This window comes from Canis lupus, chromosome 2 (genome assembly GCF_011100685.1).
Source record: "Canis lupus familiaris isolate Mischka breed German Shepherd chromosome 2, alternate assembly UU_Cfam_GSD_1.0, whole genome shotgun sequence".
In the NCBI taxonomy this organism is placed as follows: Eukaryota; Metazoa; Chordata; class Mammalia; order Carnivora; family Canidae; genus Canis; species Canis lupus.
In genome coordinates, this window is record NC_049223.1 from 80,216,689 (window position 1) to 80,235,447 (window position 18,759).

Consider the following 18,759-nt stretch of genomic DNA (forward strand, 5'->3'; position numbering starts at 1 on the left):
AGCATAACTGGGAGATTGAGCAGTTTATCCAAGAACCCGGAGCTCTGGAAGGAGCCCAGGCCAGTGCCCCAGCCACACACCTGTCACCTTGATTCCAGCCCTCATGCCCTGCCACCCAGGCTGCTGCCTCAGCTTCCCTCCCGGCCTCCACTTCCAGCTGCCCAGGCCCCACACTCCTCAGTGGCTCCCACCACCTGAAACACAAGGGCCTAGCCCTGGGGCCTCAGAACCCAGGACCATCCAAACTGACTCAGCTGCGTCTGGGCCTTCTCCCCTGGGACTCCCTGATAGGCACCCGGGGCTCCCAGGATCAACCAGACTTGCCCATCCCCACCCTCCTGCCTCTAACCTTTGTCCCCGACCCTTGGACGTGGAACGCCCTTTTTTGTCTCTACCTGTTACAACCCCATGGTCCCCTCCCCTCCACTCCCCCCCACCCCCACCAGGACCCATGTTAGAGGACACTCCACTGAGAAAGCCCCCTGACCTTCTTGGCCTGGGGCAGTGGGTCCCTCGGCTGAGGTTCTGGCTCCCCCTGCACCTCGCCCACCCACACCCTCCCTAGGCAGCACGCTTCTTGAGCACAGCAAGGTCTGAGTCTAACTCACCTGATGGCTACCTGACACCTTGGTCCTTTTTTTTCTTTTTCTTTTTTTTTTATTTTTTGTAATTTTTATTTACTTATGATAGGCACACAGTGAGAGAGAGAGAGGCAGAGACACAGGCAGAGGGAGAAGCAGGCTCCATGCACCAGGAGCCCGACGTGGGATTCGATCCTGGGTCTCCAGGATCGCGCCCTGGGCCAAAGGCAGGCGCTAAACCGCTACGCCACCCAGGGATCCCCACCTTGGTCCTTTTACCTCCATTCTCCCACAGAGTCCCCAAGATACCCCCCTGAGGGATTTCCCTCGCCCTTTCACAGATGAGGAAGAGGGATCAGCCCGGTGACCACCTGAGCCATACCCGAAGACCCACCCAGACCCAGGCTGACAGAGGGACACAGCCCCAACACCGCCAGGCCCACCTGCTGTCACCTCACCCATCCAAGAGGTCACCAGCCCCCCCTTCCACCTGGCACAGCTCCAGCTTCCCAAGCTGCTCACAGACCCTCTGACTCATTATTACCCTTGTCCTGGGGGTTGGGGGGTAAGAGGGATCCTTTTCCCATGGGACGGGGGATGTCCCAAACAAAAGAGAGGAGGCTTCCAGGCCAAAGCAATGATGTGACACCCAAGGCTGGGCCACAGTGCCCTCTGTCCTCTGAAAAAGCCACCGAGAGGGGCCCCGGACCCCCGCTGGCCCACCTTGAGGAACTCGAGGAAGGCGGGCTTGGTGAGACAGGCCTTCTTGATGATGGACATGGCGTTGGTGAAGTTGTTCACGTAGTCGCTATACACATCTAGCACCATGGACTTGGAGAACTGAAATGGACGCGGGGGCAGGGAGGGAGGGTCACTTCGACGCGAGGGGAGGGGGTTACTGGCTCCCCAGAGGGTCACAGCCGGCCCGGAGGTGAAGAAACCCATCACCCCACTGAGGGGAGGAAACCGGCTCCAAGAGGCGGGAGACGCCCATGGTCCCAGGGAGGAAGAGGTGGAGCCAGGGGACAGGGGACCCCCCTCCTCCTGCAGCAGAGCAGCCCTGGACGGTGGACGGAGAAGGGGCGGGGGCAGGCATGACCCCCGTCCCACACGCCCTTCCTCACCACCCCCAGGAAATAAAGCGCCCTGGCCCTCCACCCCCAGGCCCTGGGCACACTGACCAGGGCCCCAGATCTGCCAAGTGCTGAGATTTTCCAAACACTATTATTTTTTTCTTTTAGGGGAACCCAACTACCCAAAACAGATCAAAGTGGAGTTCCACTCACATAACCCCCCACACTCCCTGAATCTCTCTGGGGCTCACAGACATCAGTTTGGAAAACCCAAGAGTCCCCTTCGGATGGGGACCTGAGCCCAGAGAGAGCCCTGGAGTTGCCCGAGGTCACAAAAGTGAGCTGGGACCCGGCCGGGCCTCCTGGAGCACAATCCAGTGCGCTTGCCCGATGCCCTGCAGCATCCTCTGGGGGCCAAGGCCTCGGTCTGGGCGAGCAGCTCAAATGGTGGCCACCGTGCGAGTGCTCAGCAGGGAGGCTGCAGACCGGCGGGGGCTGCCCGGTGTCTGGCCTCCTGGGGGTGCGGTGCAGCCCCCCACCCCGCGGCAGGGCCAGGACAGCCAGCTGGCTTCACCAGCACCACACCCGGGGACATCTCCAAGGACCGACTAGAGGTGTGATGCCCACCCCAGCTGCGGCCAGGCACTCAGGCCCCGCTACCCCCGACCTCGCTGGCTTGGACAGGTGACCAAGAGGCGGCAGGAAGCGGCCCAAAGGACACCCAGGTCAGAGCTGTGGTTTTCACCCTGTGGGGGCGCAGTGGGGAGGGAGAGTGTGGGGATACCTACTGAAGCTACAAAGAGGTCCCCAATCTTCTCGGTGGAGTCCCACTCAGCCACGCGGGACGACAGGGCTATCTGGAACATGGAGTGGCAGTGCAGGATCTCCTTCACGCGGAAGAAGACCACCTGGCACTTGCGGGCGCTCAGCACCTTGGGCTCCATCTCCATCAGGGGGTTGCGGTAATCCTGCGGGACCAGCGGGGTGAGCGCCCCAAAGGCAGGCCATAGCCCCTCCCACCCCTGCCCTATGGCACCCTGGAAAGGCCCATCAGAACTCGGCAGGCCACGGCAGACCTTTGTGGGGGGCACTTATCCCTCACTGGTCACCTGTCCTTCTGGAAGGATCTCCGTGAACGTACCACTCCCGGCCCAGCCTTTGCCCGCCCACAACCCACCCCATGACGTGGGTGCTGAGCGGGGTTGGGAGGAAGACGCCCGCAAGGAGCCCCGTGGAGGCGGCCCCGAGGCCCCGCTGGCCGCGTCCAGCTCTGCCTCCGACCAAGCCAGCCTGCAGACCGGAGAGGTGGCGGCGAGGTCACAGCGCGCTCCCTCGGCCCCCGGGCCAGAGCCACTAGCAGGAACACAGCGACATTTCCGTCTCTCCCTGCCTGACCCCTGGGTTCCCCTGCTGTGGACCCGAACTCAGGAGGGGGAGAGGAGGGTGTCGCACACCCCGGCACCCCGACAACGGTCTTCCGTGGGGGCCTCTCCCTGAGCCGCGGCATCCCAGACGATTCAGCACGTCAGGAGTGCAGACCGCAGCCCAGGTGGGCACGGTTAGCCGGGTCACGCACGCATGGACGTGGCAACGCCTGGGCATCCTGCAGCCGGGGAGGGGGGGCATCCGCTCCAGCCTCGAGGCCTGGGGTGGGGCCGCAGGAGGACGGGAGACACGACCTGCCCCAGGGCTCCCGGAGAGGGGAGGACAACGGAGGGACACGCTCCGCTCTACAGGGTGCACCTCACTTGGCAGCCCCCCAGCTTTGCTTCCGAAATGTCCCCCATCGGGAACTCCTGCTGTCCTCACAAAAGTGCTGGCCTGTGCCCCTTCCCTTTAAAACCACTCGCAGTCCCCAGCACCCCTTATAAAGTGTCCCTCTGGGGTCGTCCCCGCTGTCCCCCAGAGGCCCCTGGACTGGTACCTGGAGCACCCGCTTCAGAGACTCCACGTAGCTGCCTTCGCTCTGCACGATGGAGCCGAGGATGTGCCTCCGGACCACCTGCTCGGGCCAGAAAGCACGGTCAGTGCCCGCACCCGATGCGTGCAGAGCCTGGGTGTGGCGGGAAGGCGAGCTGACAGCGACAGAAGGGACCCGTCCCTCCCAGAGCCGGCCCCTGGGACCCCTGGGACCCACAGGCGCCCATTTCCCTCCAGAGCCCGGGCGGCCGCAGAGGGGGCTGTGGGGTGCCGGGGCTCGAGTGCCCCACCAGGCCTCTGCTCACGTACATCCAGGGACAGGGAACCACGGGGCCAGGCGGCACCCCCACCCTTGGACAACTCGAGGAGAAAATCCTTTCTGAGGTAGAACAGAGATCTCAGCTCCCACTGCGAGTAGATGCCCCCTCCACCAACCCCTCTGCCCCAGGCAGGCTGGGCGCCCTCCCACCCACCGAGGGGGCTCCGCTGCAAGCCACACACCCCGCCCCTCCCCGCTCCCTCCCGCTGGCCCCTTCTCTCCTCTGCCCAAACCCACATGCCCTCAGGTGCAGCCCGCCTAGCACACCTGACCAGCACAGGTGGGCAGCGCCGAGGGGGCAGGGGCGGTGGGGGGGATGTGGGCATCTTTAAAACTCCTGTCACCCAGCCGCCACCCCAGACAACCTGATTGAGTCCATCTGGGGCACTGCCTGGGGATCGGGGTTTTTAGAGCATCCCAGGGGATTCCGCTGTCCCCCAAAGCCAGGACAGAGCTCACAAAAGGCGCCGTGGAGAGGTGTCTGAGGCAGGAGCCTGTCCACTTGGTCCGTGGCTGGGAGGGTGACCGACCCCACCGTGCCCCGACAGCCGCCCTGAACATCGGTCCAGGTCCCCACCACTATGTCCCCCTGCTCCTCCTGGACGCCTCCATCCTGCCCCCGGCACGCCCTTCCCAGCAATCCCCACTGTCCCCCAGGCTTGCCCATGGCCCACACAGCCCGGTGGCTCTGGGACGGGCCAGGCCACCAGCCTTCCCGCCACCCCCACCAGCGGGTGCTCTGTCAACGGTCCCCAGGTGCCCAAGCTACTCCCAGAGCAGAGTTCCTGACCCCAGCACGTGGACACTCGGGCCGGGCGACTCCCTGTTGTGGGGACTGTCCTGTGCACTGAAGGACAGAAGCAGCTCCCTGGGCCCGGCCCACAGGCCTCCAGGACCGCCTCCAGTTGTGACAGCCACAAGCCTCACCAGACACGGCGAACACCCCGGCGGGGACACTCCCCTCTGGGAACCACCGGCCTACAGTGTCTATTGCCCGATCAGGAGACCAAGAGGCTCCTGAGGAGAGAGACCTGGCAAGGCCAGGAAGAGGAGCTCACGCCGGCTCCAACAGCTCCGAGGGGCTCGCGGTGCAGGGGCAGGGGTCACACCTCAGTGCCGGGGGAGGGGTGGCCAGGCAGAGGGACCACGAGGTGTGGCCACATCTCATCCCCCTGGTTGTCCAAAAAAGGCCAAACATCAGGATTTTCTGCCAACCACAGGAGGGGCAAATCCCTTCTTGGCGCTTGCTGCCCGGCCACCACTTGCTCAGCGTCCCCGCAGCTGCGGCAAGTCAGGGGCTTCCCCACCCCGTTTCATGGCTGGCACAGCCGACCTGACGACATGCCTCTGCGTGGGCCCAGAGCCCAGCCACCGGGTCCCCATGCCTCGCCCACAGGCCCCAGCGCCCGGGAGAAGCTCGTGGACGGAGGGCGGGCCGGCCCCTCCCGAGTCTCCCCAGCTGGGTTAGCTCAGCGCTCCTTCTGTCACTGCAGCCCCTTCCTGCAAACGACACCTTCGTGTGAAACGCTAAGCTGGGAGTTCTCTGGTCACCCTGGGGTGGGAAGCAAGCACTCCAAATGCTAGGCCCACCATCCCCGGGGACAAGAGCTTGGGACCTGCAGGGTCTAATCTGGAAGTCTGTGCAGCTGGTGAGGAGAGAAGACGCTGGTGGAGGCCCCGCTTGGCACTTCCCCCTTCAAGGCCCGGACTCGCGGGACCCCAACCACCCCTTCCCCTAAAGACCCCCACCCCCGGCTCTGCCCACAGACCTGCTGAGGGCTCAGGCCGTCTGGCATGGGGCCCAGCTCCGGGGCCGGGGGCTTGATGTCCGTGACGCTGACCTCCAGGAGCCCCATGTCCTCCTCCTCCGAGTCACCTGGAAAGTCAGACAGGCCGGTGACACATACAAAAGCAAGGATAACATACCCTGCTCAGACCCCAGGAGCTGGGAACCACCCTGGGCCAGGGTCCTGGGGCCACAGAGGGTCACTCACTGCTGTGCTCCTCCGACCATAAATAAAGGGAAGGGGCACCTGGGGGGCTCAGCGGTTGAGCATCTGCCTTCTGCTCAGCTCATGATCCCAGAGTCCTGGGATCGAGTCCTGCATCGGGCTCCCTGCAGGGAGCCTCCTTCTCCCTCTGCCTGTGTCTCTGCCTCCCTCTGTGTCTCTCATGAATAAATAAATAAAATCTTCTAAAAAATAAAGTAAAAAAATAAAGGGGGGAGAGCAAGGGAGCACAAAGCAGCATGCCTTGGCGCACCAGCTCTCAGGAAGGACTCTGCCAAAGTCACTGTCCCTGCTCAGACCCGCCTGCTTCTGGCCCAGCAAAAGCCAGGCCGTCCGTGTCTCCATCACTATGCACTAAAAATAGTGTTCTTCTGGATGCCCAAAGGGGGAAGAAAGCCCCAAGAGAACGGGGTGTTTGGCTGTGTGTTTTTAACCAAAAAAAAAAAAAAAAGTAGATCGACCCAAAGGGAAAAAGTTCAACTAGACAATGCAGACAAGACTGGGGGCAGCTCTGGGACGGAGGGCAGGAGACAGAGCCTGGGGCCGACGGAAAGACGGAGGTCAGGGAGAGTGCAGGGCTCTGTCCCCACAAGAGAGACGCAGGCGCAGGGAGACGGGACCCTAGCTGCTCGTGCTCTGAAACCCAGTGGTGGCGGCCAGCAGGGTGCTGCGGGGGAGCCAGGAAGAAAGAAGTGACGGCGACCCTTGAGCAAGGGCCCAGGGGGCAGGGACACCCAGGCAGGCCCTTACCTGAGCAGGAGACAGAAGAGGAGGAGGAGGAGGGACAGCGGACGACAGTGTGGGGGTGGGGGTGGTGAAGGCCCTCCTGCCCGGCCCACATGGTACCCCGGGCATCACTCCGCACCCACCCCAGCCGCCGGCCCCGCGGCTTCCTCTTCGCCCATGCGCCACTGGGTAACATTCTTGGCCAGTGATCCGAGCCCTGCCGTGGCTATTAATAACGCCTCTGGTGGGAGGGTCACTTTAGGCAAGGCTCCGGGCTGGCGGGCGGGGTGGGGAGGGCTTAGGGAGAGCCTGCTGGCAGCCCGGCCCGTCTGGGGGTGGGGACGGTGACCAGGAACAGCTCCCAGCCAACCAGCCTGGCCACCCTGTCCTGCCTCCGGGCCGCTCCACCAAGTCTCCTCGGGCTCCTCGGCCTGTCCCCTCCCTCGTCGGGGGCCAGGGCTCCCCCAGAGGTTTAGTGCTGCATCAAGTGCCTGCAAGGGTGGGGTTAAACCCATTTCACAGATGAAGAACCAGCCGCTCTGAGAGGGAAAGGACTAAGCAAGGTCACGTAGCCAGGGGGCCCTGGAGCCGGGATCTGAACCCACACCGCGAGGGGCTGTCCTAGCACCAAACACCTCCACTGAGTGACCGCCTACGGAGGATGACATCTGCCACACAGCAGCCAGGAGCCACGCCAGGGTCTTTCCACGCGCTACCTCGGGCCTTCGCACCACGGCCGCGGAGAGAGGTGCCACAGTAGCCCCATTGTACAGATGAGAAAACGGAGGGCACCGAGTCTCAAAGTTCTCCCTGGCTTGAATATCTGGGCTGGCCTGGCGCCAATCTCTCGCCCCCACCCCTCACTCCAGCCACCTGGAGCCTCTGCCACCTCCCTGTGCCTACTGGCTCATCTCCCAATGGGAACAGGACAGTCCTATGCACGGTCTGGTGTTTACAAGGATGAAGCAAGGAGCTGGAAGATCACGAGAGCGCCCAGCACACGGCGAATCCTCGATAAATGTTGACATATGCGAAGATCATTTCTCGAATGTCTCCTACTGCCCCGCTCCCGGGCCTTTGCACAGGCTTGCTCCTCTGCCCGGGGCACCCGGTCCCTGCCCCCCTCCCTGCCACCTGGCTGACCTGCGTCTCCTCGTCCTCCTGCTCTCAGCCCTTCCCTGACCCTTCACGTGCACTGGGCTCCTCCAAGCTCCTGCCATGGTTCCTCACCGCTGCTCGTCAGCCACTGTGGTCACTTCCTGTTTATAGGCCTGCCCCCCACTGCGCCAGGAAGTCCCAGAGGAAATGCCGCTTCGTTCATCTCGGTGGCCCTGCACCCAGCACGGGGTACGGCCCTTAGTGGGTGTTCAATAAATATTGGCTGGTGGACAGATGGACAGTGGATAAAGGAAGGGAAGAGCGGGAGCCTTCAAAGAGGAGGCCGGGTGAGCCGAGCAGCATGAGAGGCAGGAGGCCAAGATTGCCAGGACAGAGACCAGGGGCAGGGACGCTGAAGGGAGGGGTCCCACCGCCCCCAAAAAGAGGTGGGTCATACCTGCCAGAGGATGGGAAACGAGCTGGGACCAGCCAGTGATATTTGGGGGGTCAGTCCCCAACCCCTACCATCAGAGGATCTCAGACCCCAAGTGACTTTGCCCACCCATCCCTGGGGTCACAGAGCTGAGCCCCGAGCCTCCTGCCAGCCAGCCCCACAGCGCCTCACCGAGCACGTCTTTCCTGTGCAGAAAGGATACTTTGCGCATGACGGCGATCCTCGTCTTCTCCAGCCCATCCTTGGTCCCGCTCTTGGCAGCCTTCATGAGCTGGGTCATCTGAGCAAAGGCAGAGGGGCTCATCAGAGAAGCCGAGAGAGGCCCGGGACACCTGCCACCAAGGGCCACCAGCCCCACCCAGGCCTCCCAGCCGGAGCTGCCCACATCAAGACCCCAGGGCCCTTTCACTTCCCAGGAGGTGGCAGCAGAAGCCAAGAGGGACAGCCAGGCTCAGACACCCTGGGACAAGGTGAGAAGGGGCATCTGTGCCCCCAGGGATCACCCTGGAGGAACCTCTTTATCAGCAAGAAGGGGCCTTCACCCGACTATCTCCCTTTCGGGGAAAGACTCGAGGCCTGGGTTCAGATCCCAGCTACACCTCTTGGGACAAGTCACTTAACGTCACTGAGCCTCAGTTTCCCTACCGAGCTGTGCCAGGGTCTGTAGGACTAAGGACAGAGTCCAGGGAAGCATGCTGAGCAGTAAAATGACCGGTGCAAATGTCAGTGGTTACTTTAGGGGAAGTGAGTACACACCCCTATCCCATCTGCCAAACCCAAGTGAGGAACCCTCCCTCCCTTGCCCCCCAAACAGCCAAGTTTCTTACTGAGCCAAGGCCTGGGAAGGCGGAGAGGAGGCTGAAGCGGCCACTGGGTGGGGAACAGCTGCCCCTATGTGGGGAGGGACCCACAGACACCAAGCGGCAAGCGAAGCAGCATGGGAGGCTTGGGAGGTCGGCGGGCCCGGCGCGGGGAAGCCGGTCCCCCGAGCACCGGGGGGAGCCAGGGCTTGCAAACAGAGCCGCTGACCCCTAGGTGGTTCCTGCACCCCACAGCCCCCAGCCCCAACCTCCGGGTCTTCCCCGACACAGGGTCAGTGCCATGGGTCGGAACTTCCTACAGTGATGGAAATGCCTCCCGTCTGTGTGCACTTGGGGTCCACCAGCCACAGGAACCCCTGGCACTTGAAGAGCAGCTGGTACAACTGAGGACCCAGAGTCCTGACTGTATTTCATTGTGACTGACTTAAATTTAAATGGCCACATGGCCGTCGGAATGGCCCCTGCAGCTCTCTGGAACACTCTTCTCCTTCCTGAGGCTCCCTGAGGAAGGTGGGTGCACTCCTCTGGGGGGCTCCGGTCACTGCCCTTGCTATCACCGGCCTGCAAACAAGCCCCGGGGCCCCACTCCTGGCACCCCTTGGGCCTCTGGCTTGCAAAAATAACCCACTGGGTATTAGGCCTAGGGCACAGGGTGGTGGCTTTTCAGGAACAATGCTGACATTCTGGAAACAGCAGGGGCAAGGGGGAAGTCCTCGGGGCCTCCCTGCATCTAAATGGTACAATTTTTCAGCTGTGATTCTTCGCATCTTGGGGTGGGGGTTGGGGGGGTCATAACCACCCGTGATAACCTAGGGAGAAGGACAGATGACAACCCCAGAGACTGCACAAAGATGCTCGCCCTCCTCTGGGGAGCTGGGGCGGGGGGCGGTCCACAACCTCCAGATTAGAAACCTCTGCTCTGACCCCAGTCCTTTCCTGTCAGAAAGCTATCCTACAAACTCCCAAAGTGGTCTTCCCTTGGCATTTCCCCGGGCAAGAAAGAGCAACCACTGAACACCCCAGAAGGGGCCCCCAAGTCAGCCTGCAGCCTCCACCTATCCTCACAGTGCAGAGGCTGGGCCGGGGTCTGATTCCAGGGGCGGAGGCCAGGGCGAGAACCCTGGTGGGAGACTCTGAGCTTCACGTGCTCCCTGCTCCTCTGTGGGCCTTGGCCTTCTGAGAAGTGAAGCCTGCCCACCTCGGGTCACAGGGCCCCCGTGGTGTGTCCATACAAAGGCCGTGCAAACTAGAAAGTGTCTCTGCCCCTCCTCTGGGGAGGGCGTGGGTTCTGACAAACCGGGCAGTGGTGCAGGATGGAGCCCACTCGGCTTTGGCATGCACGGACCCGGGTTTGAATCCCAGCTCTGCCGCTGCCCAGCGCCACGACCGCCAGCCAGGTACTTCACTCACCAGCCTCACTGATGCCAAGTGACAGCAGTAGGACGGCTGCCTCCCGGACACCCTGGGACAGAACCGTCAGGTGCACAGACCACAGTGGCCACCAGCCACTGAGCTCTTCAGTGGTGCCAAGCGTAGCACTGAGCACCTTACAGGTCTGAGCTCACCGAATTCTTCTACCCAGCTGGGGGGCTGGTACTGTCGAAGCCCCCATTTCACAGGTCAGGAAACCAAGGCTCAGAAAGGTCAAGAGGCCTGCCCAGGATCACACAGACAGGAAGTGGTGGGACTGGGATTCAAAGCCAGGCCTGCAGGCCTCCAAAGTCCATAGTACACAGTAGGTGCTCGATTAAGGGAAGTTCCTGCTGTCGAGGTCATCATTATCCACAAGTCTGAGGCGCCTCTGAGCAGAAGGTGCTGTGATTTCTCTACAGACTTTCTTACCCTGGATCTCTCTGAAAGGCTCAGAGGGGCAGGAACGTCCAGCATCGCTCACTGCTCCAATGTTTTCAGACCGTGACCCTAACCCCCCGCCATGGTTATCAAATTGGCAGATCCCTGGGCCTTAGTCCAGACCTCCGGAACCAGCATCTCTGGGGACGGAGCTCGGGAGTCTGCACGCTCCAGAGCACCCTGGTGATTCTGCAGGCCCTCGGGTCCACAGACCCACCCAGGAATTCCGGAAGGCAGCTAAGGTTTGGCCCAGAGAGAGAGGCAAGAAGTGGGGGAGCAGGGGCACGTGTGCCGACTCCCAGCACCCCCGGCCCCAGCACCAATGTGCGATGCAGCCAGGGGCTCAGCAACCCCCCTGCAGGGCCCCAGCCGGGACACGGGGGGGGGGGGGGGACAGACAATACCTTACAATCGTACTTGTGCTTCAGCGCCTGCATGTCTCTCCCCCCAGCTCTTAAAGCCAAGATGTCTTTCTTAGTCCTGGCGCATCTCTCCTTTAGCCTAGTCAGGTCTGGAGAAAGCTGGAGCCCCCAAGCAGCCAGGCAGAGGGAGAGCAGGTGCGAGGAGCAGGCGGGACGGCAGGAGACAAACAGGGCAACAGAGGAGAAAGGAGACCAGGTGAGGTGGGGTGTGGGGCGTGGGGAGGGCTCCCTGCCGGGGATCGGCTCCAGCAGCGTCCCACCCCAACACGTAGTAGGCAGCGGGGGGTGGGTCCCGGCTGCTGGAAGGACAGGGGGAAGGGACTGGCCAGGCCCTACTCAGGGAAAGAGAAGAGTGCTTGGAGACAAGGACTGTGTCTCAGGCATCCCCCCATCCCAGGGGCCAGCGTGGGGCTGGTGACACAGGAGGTCCTCGGTGAGTCATGAGATGGGTGGGTGGCAGGGGGATGGTGGGCAAATGCATAGGAAGGTGGCTGGGTGTACAGAGGGATGGCTGGACAGACAGATGGACAATAGAGGGATGGGCGGACAGATAAATGGATAGGTGAGCAAATGGATAAAGTTGGTCGGATGACTGCAGAGCTGGGTAAACGGATGGGCAGACGAACAGTCAGATGAATGACTGGGACTGGTGGACGGACGGATGGAAGCGGGGCTGCGCTGGTAAATACTTGACGCGGGCTTCCCCGGGAGGAAGAGCCCTGCTTTGTAGTATTTCCATGGTGTGAACACTCCTACCGTGGCAAACTTCAAACTACCAGTGTGACATCGCGGAACGTGGAGTTGGAAAGAGAGTACACAGTTGGTTCCTAGATCTTGGGAGCTGGGAAGAGCCGGCTCTGGCACACCACTGGAGGAAGGAACCAGTAAATGGGGGCGGGGGGGGGATAGGGGAGTGCAGGTGGACAACTGGATGGAAGGATGGGTGGCTGGCTAATTTACATACTATCTGGGAAGATGGATGGATGGATGGATGGACGGATGGATGGATGGGTGGGTGGGTGGATGGAGAGACAAACACATAGACATTGAAATGCCTCAGCAGCGTGAGCAATAGTGATATTTGGTAAAGCATACAGAAAGCCAAGACAGTACTACTTCCAGAGCAGACGAGTAAAGGGCCCTAGAGCATGAACTCTGGAGGCAGGCAGGCCTACGTTCAAATCGCCCCACGCGCGCGAGTCACTAGCTGAAAAAAATGTCTTTACCTCTCTGAGGGACACCTTCCTCACCGGCAAAGTTGCCAGGATGATAACTACTTCACAGAGTTACTGAGAAGGTTAAATGGGCGATACATGTAGGGTCCAGAACTTAGTAAGTGCTCAAAAAAAATAGAAGCTATTATTACACTACCTTACAAATTATAAGTGCTCAATATTTGTTAAATAAGTGGATAGTTGGGGCAGCCCCGGTGGCTCAGCGGTTTAGTGCCACCTTCAGCCCAGGGTGTGATCCTGGAGACCCGGGATCGAGTCCCACATCAGGCTCCCTGCATGGAGCCTGCTTCTCCCTCTGCCTGTGTCTCTGCCTCTCTCTCTGTGTCTCTCATGAATAAATACACAAAATCTTAATAAATGAATGAATGAATGAATGAATGAATGAATGAATAGTTGGTCAAATGGACGGATGGATAGATGGGTGAGTGGATGGATGGGGGGTGGATGGACAGATGCATGCATGCATGGACATAAGGACAATGTGTCTTCTTTCAAATCAGATGCGACATGGAGTCGTAGCTCTACTGCTTACTGGTTACGTGACCCTAACCTTATCATTTATCCTCTCTGACCTCTGAGGAGTAAAATGACTTTTAATGCAAATAATACCAACCACTCTAGGGTATTAGGAAAGTCCTATGAACTGCTTTATAAACTGGCCACACTAAGCAGATGCTCACTACTGTTAATGCAAAGAAACAGCAGGACAGAGGTCCTTCGGAGAGTTACTCAGGCTCCCCAACACTGGAGAGGCTGGGGTTCAAACTGAGTCTTGTTTCATCTGTAAATTGATACAATAAAATCATAAAGTCCCTGGCTTTGCACTGCCCCTCTGCCTCGCTCAGGATTAGAAGAACCAGGGTCAGAGGTCAGCTGCAGACTGGCCAGATCCAAGCAGGGGAGTGAGCAAGGCTGGGGTCAGAGCTGGCATTTCTGCCCAGCGCCCTGGCCAGCTGCATCACAGTAACCTTAATTACGAAGAGGTCATAGTCAGAAAAAGGAAAAGTCCGATGCAGTCCATTCCATAACTGGAAAAAAAAAATCCCACTGACCATGGGCTGCAACCAGCAGGTATTTATTAACATAACAGGATCGGGCCCCTGCCTACATGGAGGTCAGGCGCGTCCCAGGAGGTCCCTCTGTAGACCCCTCAGGCACCTTCTTTGGCAAAAATCCACCTGCTGAGGCCTGGCCTCCAAGACACCTGAAGGAGGGACTACACTAGCTCTCTTGCAGCTGGATGGGGGGCCAGGCCCCCCGTCAGACTCCCAAGGACAGGGTAAAACACCACCAGATCTCTGCTGCCCGCGGCCCCACAGCACACACAAGGCACAGCCAAGCAGAGGTAGTCCCCAAACACGCAGCCGCTGCAGTGCGAGACACGGAAGCAGGTGGGCCCCAAGCAGCTCAGGAGGGCAGAGCACCGCAGACAAGGCTACCCTCGTGATCCCGATGCCCGTGCAAGTCAGAGGACCAGCACTGGGGAGCCCAAATTCAGCATCTCCGTGCCCCCTGCCCCCTGGGAGACGTCTATGGCTCCCTCCCGGGACCCAGCAAGAAGGCCAGGGGCCGGGAAAGCCTCCAAGAAGGGACTAAGGAGGACCCAAGAGGCTGAGAATAAGGCATGGCCCCCGCCTCAAGCACTTCCTGCGCCCAGTATCCCCAACCAAGCCAAGAGGCGCAGGTCCTGCCCTTACCTTGAGGGGTGACCCAGTGCCATGCTGGCTTCATAACCAGAGCCCTTTCCCCCTAAAGCAGTGCAGGCTGCCCCTTCCCAGAACAGGAAAGGAACAGGGCCATTCCTGGGCTTCCGCCCAGGCCATGACTCCAGCTGGGGCCAGCTTTCCCAGCCCCTCCAGTTTCTGAGCCAGAGAAGCCCGGCTCTGACCAGGGCTGTTAGATCCCACCCGTGTCAGGCTTGTGGCCCTACATCCTTGGGCTCATGTTTACAGAAAGGCGGTTTGGGCTTTGTTTTCGACAAACTGCTTCATATGTGGTATCTCCTCCTAGGCCATGCCGGTTTGCCTGGCCTGGGCTGGGTCTTCCCGTTCCCATGCACCCCGGCCCACACCCTAAGAAATGACTGGGCACACAGTAGGTATCGTAGATGCTTAACTTTATCCCAGCAAGACACCAAAGCTGTTTTCCAGGGCCCCAGCCACAGAGGCTCAGCCCCAAGACTGGTTCAAGAGAGACGTGCTCAACTCCCAGGCTTCTCAAGGCCTTGGGAGGCCCCCCTGGGCTCAGGAAAGTCTGCCTGAAGATTTGAAGATTCAGGTGTGAGGGCTGCTCTGGCCAGCATCCCTCCTCCAGGGGGGATCCCCAAACTCAGAAACGGACAGGAGGTGCCCATAACCCCAGCCTAGTCCTGGGGCCCCTGCCTTCTAACCCTGTACCTCCTTTGGGTGTCTGCCTGCCTGTTTCTTTTCAAAAGGAGGCTGAGCGGGACCCCGTCACCTCTGGTTGGGCAGGGCCTGCCTGTAAGAAGTGCTCTCATTAAACCCCAACTCTCAGCCTGAACAGAATCTGCTTTCTGGTGGCTTCTACAGGACAGATGGGAGGAGCAGCCTGTCTCAGGAGGAAGCAGACGATCCATCCTCCTCTTGGCCTTCTCGGCTTCCTCCATGAAACCAGCAGAATGAACCCCGTTCCAGGCAGAAACCAATGCACGGATGGCATTTTAAAAGACCTCGGAAAGAGGCCTTCTGGGCAACTGTGTCTTAACCACAGCAGCTCCTGCCCCCTTGCTCACTTGCCCAGGGCGGAGGACTGTACGGGTCGAGGACCTTTCTCAGAATGCACCCCGCGGGGCAGGGAGACCAAGCTGACTTGATCTAAGAGCCAACTCTCATCGGTTGGCTGGGCTGCCTGAAGCCTGTGTTGAGCCTGTGATTCTGCAGCCAGACCTGAGCCCATGAGCATCATGGTCCCTTGCCAGGGCTGCCATGGGAACCGGGTGGGGGAGCACCTGTGCCAGGTAGTAGCCACGCCCATTCCAGGTGTAGGGCTCTCCGAGGTCAAACAGCAATGCTGATGGGATCATTTCCCGTTTTCAGGAAACTTGGGCTGCGTCCTCTCTCACTGCACATTCCTGGGGGTCACTAATTGGGTAGGAGTCTGCGCCTGCCCTCACCACCCTCCTTACCGCCTCCCCAGGGCATCCCAGCGCCCTGGCTGGGGTGAGAGAAGCCCACCCCCTTACCTTGGGCTGGAAGGACACTCGGTGCTTGGTAGGCTCTGCCTCTGGCTTGGTCTCCTCCCCCGAGTCCTCACTGTAGCTCTCAAACTCACTGGAGCTCCAGCCTAGGTCCTCCGCCTCCCTGGGCCCTCCGTCCCGGTGCACATCCTCATAGAGCAGGTTCCTCTCCACCCCTGCGGGGCCGAGGGACAGACCTTGTGAGCCGAGGCTCCAGTGACAAGCCCACCAGACCCAATTTCTACCCCAGGCAGGCGGGTGGGGGGTGGGAAATGGGAGGTGGGGGGTGGTCGCGGTTTGGCCCTGCAGCTCCGTCTCTGTTTCCTTGTCCATTAAACAGAGGTGATGACCACACAACATCCACCCGGTAAGTGAGGAGGACACGAGAAAATGCGGAAAGGCACAAGAAATGAGTCGGGCACACAAAAACCTCCTTAATTCCCTGCCGCCACTCCTCAGTCTTGCTCTTCTGGGATCTGAGTGCTCATCCTGGCCTCTGAGAATGTGTTAGCAGGAAAGAGAAGACCTAAAACCAAGTCCTGCCTCGGGCCCTGAGCTCTGGCCCCAGCATCCTCAGGGGCGAAATGGAAATTGTCAGGAGCATTAAATGATGAAGGACACCTCACCCCAAATCTAAGTTTCCCGTGTGGGTCCCGGATGGTCCAGCAGGGGGCGTGCCTGACCCAGCATCCTGGAGTGTCCCCTTGTCTTCCTAAGCCCCACAGGGGAAGTAGGGACAAGAGCTAAAGGTCCACTGGCCAGGAGGGACAGGTCCTCCCCAGGGCCAGGCCACTCCCATGGTCCCTGTCACCTCTGGAGTGAGGTTGCTTCAAAGCAGAGGTGGAAAAGCCGCTGTCCAAGTAGCCCCAGCTCCATCCCAGAGACGGGCTTCACTCTCACCCCCCTGGGCTCCACCTCCTGGCCTGTCACCCGAAGAACCAAACTGCAGGTCCCACAAAAGTGAGGCCAGACCCCAAAAGGTACGCAAAGATGAAGATGCTTTTGTCCATGCACAAGAAATATAGCATGAAGGGTTAAAAAAAAAATCTGCTCAGAACAGGGAGCTTTGGTTGTCGGAGACCTCTCTGCAAGATGGTGATAATAGCAAGCCATAAGGTCGAGTAAATAAAATATGAACCAAAAGCTGTAGCAAAGAGCCTAGCACATGGCAGGCACTCAGCAAAGAGCAGCTGGTCCTTGATCACGGGGTCTCTGGGGGAGCCCAAGTGTCATCCCACTGACCCAGGGCCCCCACGTCCACCCCACATGAACGCCAGGGAGTGGGGGGTCTGGGAGGTTGGCACCAAAGAACAAACAGACACGATGAGGCTTAGCTGGGGACTTAGGTCTCAGGATGAGGAGGGAGCATAAGGTTATTTTTAAGCCAAAAATAATAGTGACTAATGTCTCCAGGGACTGGAACAGCTGGTGACCAGGCTGTGACCTTTACAAGCCTGGGCTGACTGTCTGACCCATAAGCAGAGGAGCAGAGCCCAGTTCCTGGGGCTCCTTCTGAGGAAGAACCCAGGCAGCATCTCCAGTACCTACCTCCCTACACTTCCATGACCCCGGCCTCCCACCCACCTACATCTGCAGGTGCCGCATCTCCTGCTGGATTTTCCTGCAGCCCGAAAGGTTGATAGGGTGCAAGTAATCACCTCATTAGAAAAACAAGAACACAGGGGCCTGGAGAAGACAGGTGGCTGGCCCAAGGTCAGACAGCACGGAGAAGGGGCTGCAGACTCCTAGGCCAGGCTCCAACCAGTCACCACACCGCCTTCTGCTGAGGCCTCCCAGCCCGATCATTGCCTGGGCTCATTTACAAATACTCTCTCCAGGGGCGCCTGGGCGGCTCAGGTGCTTAAGCAACTGACTCTTGGTTTTGGCTCAGGTTATGATTTCAGGGTCCTGAGATCGAGCCCCACGTCAGGCTCTGCACTCAGAGTGAAGTCTGCTTGTCCCTCCCCCTTGGTCCCTCCCCACCTTGCTTCTGTAAACTCTCTCTTTCTCTTAAATGAATGAGTGAATGAATGAATGAATGAATGAAAGACTATCTCCAATAAAGAGTCATCAGATTCCAAATCTGAGCCAAATCCTCAGCCTTCAGGGGCCTCACAGGGGTCCTGGTTCCCACCCTCTGCTTCCTGGGGCCTCAGGCTTCACTAATGGCTCCCCTTCCCCAAGCGTACACCGTGGCCACCGGCTCAGTGCTCTGTGCCAGTTATCTCACGGCATCCTCCCAAGCCATGGAGGTCCCCACTACTGCCCCGATTGTACAGATGTAACTGACTGAAGCTGAAGTTCTCTGGTATGACACCCCCCAAAGCATCAGAATGATATTCCATAAGGTCAGGATGATATTCTGATTTTATATGAAGAAGCCAAGGCCCAGGGGAACCAAGCCCTAGGCCCTAACCAATGGCAGAGCTGGGATTTGAAGCCAGGGCTGTATGGGGGGCCCTGCTCCCTGCCTGATGGCCTCCTCTCCGAGCACCCGCTGAGCCCACAGCAGTTCGTGAAGGTCGGTGCTGGGCCCTGGCAGGTCTAAAACAAATAGCACCAGTCTTGCTTGTGCAGTGTACCCACTGAGGGCCAGCCGCAGCCTCAGGCTCCCAGCCCTCCCACAGCCCTGAGGGCGAGGGCCCTGGGATGGGGGTCACCGTCCTGGGTTTGAAAGCTCAGAGCCGACATCCTGGCCACCTCCTTTAGCAACTGCAGGATGACATATCAGTGTCCAGTGAAGCCTGGGGCCTAGCGATAAGTTGTTTGACTTGATTCTGGGGGCGGGGGTGGGGGAGAAACAGCCTAAGGGAGCTAAATCCAAGCCACTCAGATCTCGGAGATCTGGGACCTTCCGACCAGACCCCACTGCCCCAAGGCACTGTGCCCTTGCCCCTCCTCTGCCTGGATTCAAACTAGCAACAAGCAGGGATGTTCCCGGAACCTCTGGGGCTTGCTAAAGGGATGTGCTTATCGTCAGCCCACCCGTCCCTGTTCCAGGAACAGGAGTCAGGCGTGCGGCTCTGAGGGCCCTGGGGCCTTGTGATGTTGTCT

General features: G+C 59.9%; 1 protein-coding gene and 1 long non-coding RNA gene across 15 annotated transcripts in view; one reads left to right on the top strand and one right to left on the bottom strand.

The window, feature by feature from the left end:
- ARHGEF10L (Rho guanine nucleotide exchange factor 10 like) overlaps window positions 1-18,759 on the bottom strand; it is a 159,469-nt gene that overhangs the window by 65,476 nt on the left and 75,234 nt on the right. For 9 of the 13 annotated variants that reach the window (XM_038531822.1, XM_038531816.1, XM_038531824.1 and 6 more), the window contains exons 7-13: window positions 15,712-15,881; window positions 11,257-11,373; window positions 8,352-8,460; window positions 5,663-5,769; window positions 3,579-3,656; window positions 2,443-2,622; window positions 1,305-1,421 (exon numbers count right to left, since the gene is read on the bottom strand). In XM_038531822.1, the coding sequence (XP_038387750.1) occupies window positions 1,305-1,421; window positions 2,443-2,622; window positions 3,579-3,656; window positions 5,663-5,769; window positions 8,352-8,460; window positions 11,257-11,373; window positions 15,712-15,881 (878 nt within the window). Of the gene's footprint in view, window positions 1-1,304; window positions 1,422-2,442; window positions 2,623-3,578; window positions 3,657-5,662; window positions 5,770-6,652; window positions 6,851-8,351; window positions 8,461-11,256; window positions 11,374-15,711; window positions 15,882-18,759 lie in introns of those variants that run through there. The other 4 variants (XM_038531825.1, XM_038531826.1, XM_038531828.1 and 1 more) reach the window with 2 other exon arrangements.
- LOC119870472 lies at window positions 6,956-17,787 on the top strand. Of its 2 annotated transcripts, XR_005356127.1 has the most exons (3): window positions 6,956-8,650; window positions 9,272-11,470; window positions 15,059-17,787. It is a non-coding gene; the product is annotated as an uncharacterized LOC119870472 (long non-coding RNA). The 2 variants fall into 2 exon arrangements; XR_005356126.1 differs by having other exon boundaries at window positions 6,956-11,470.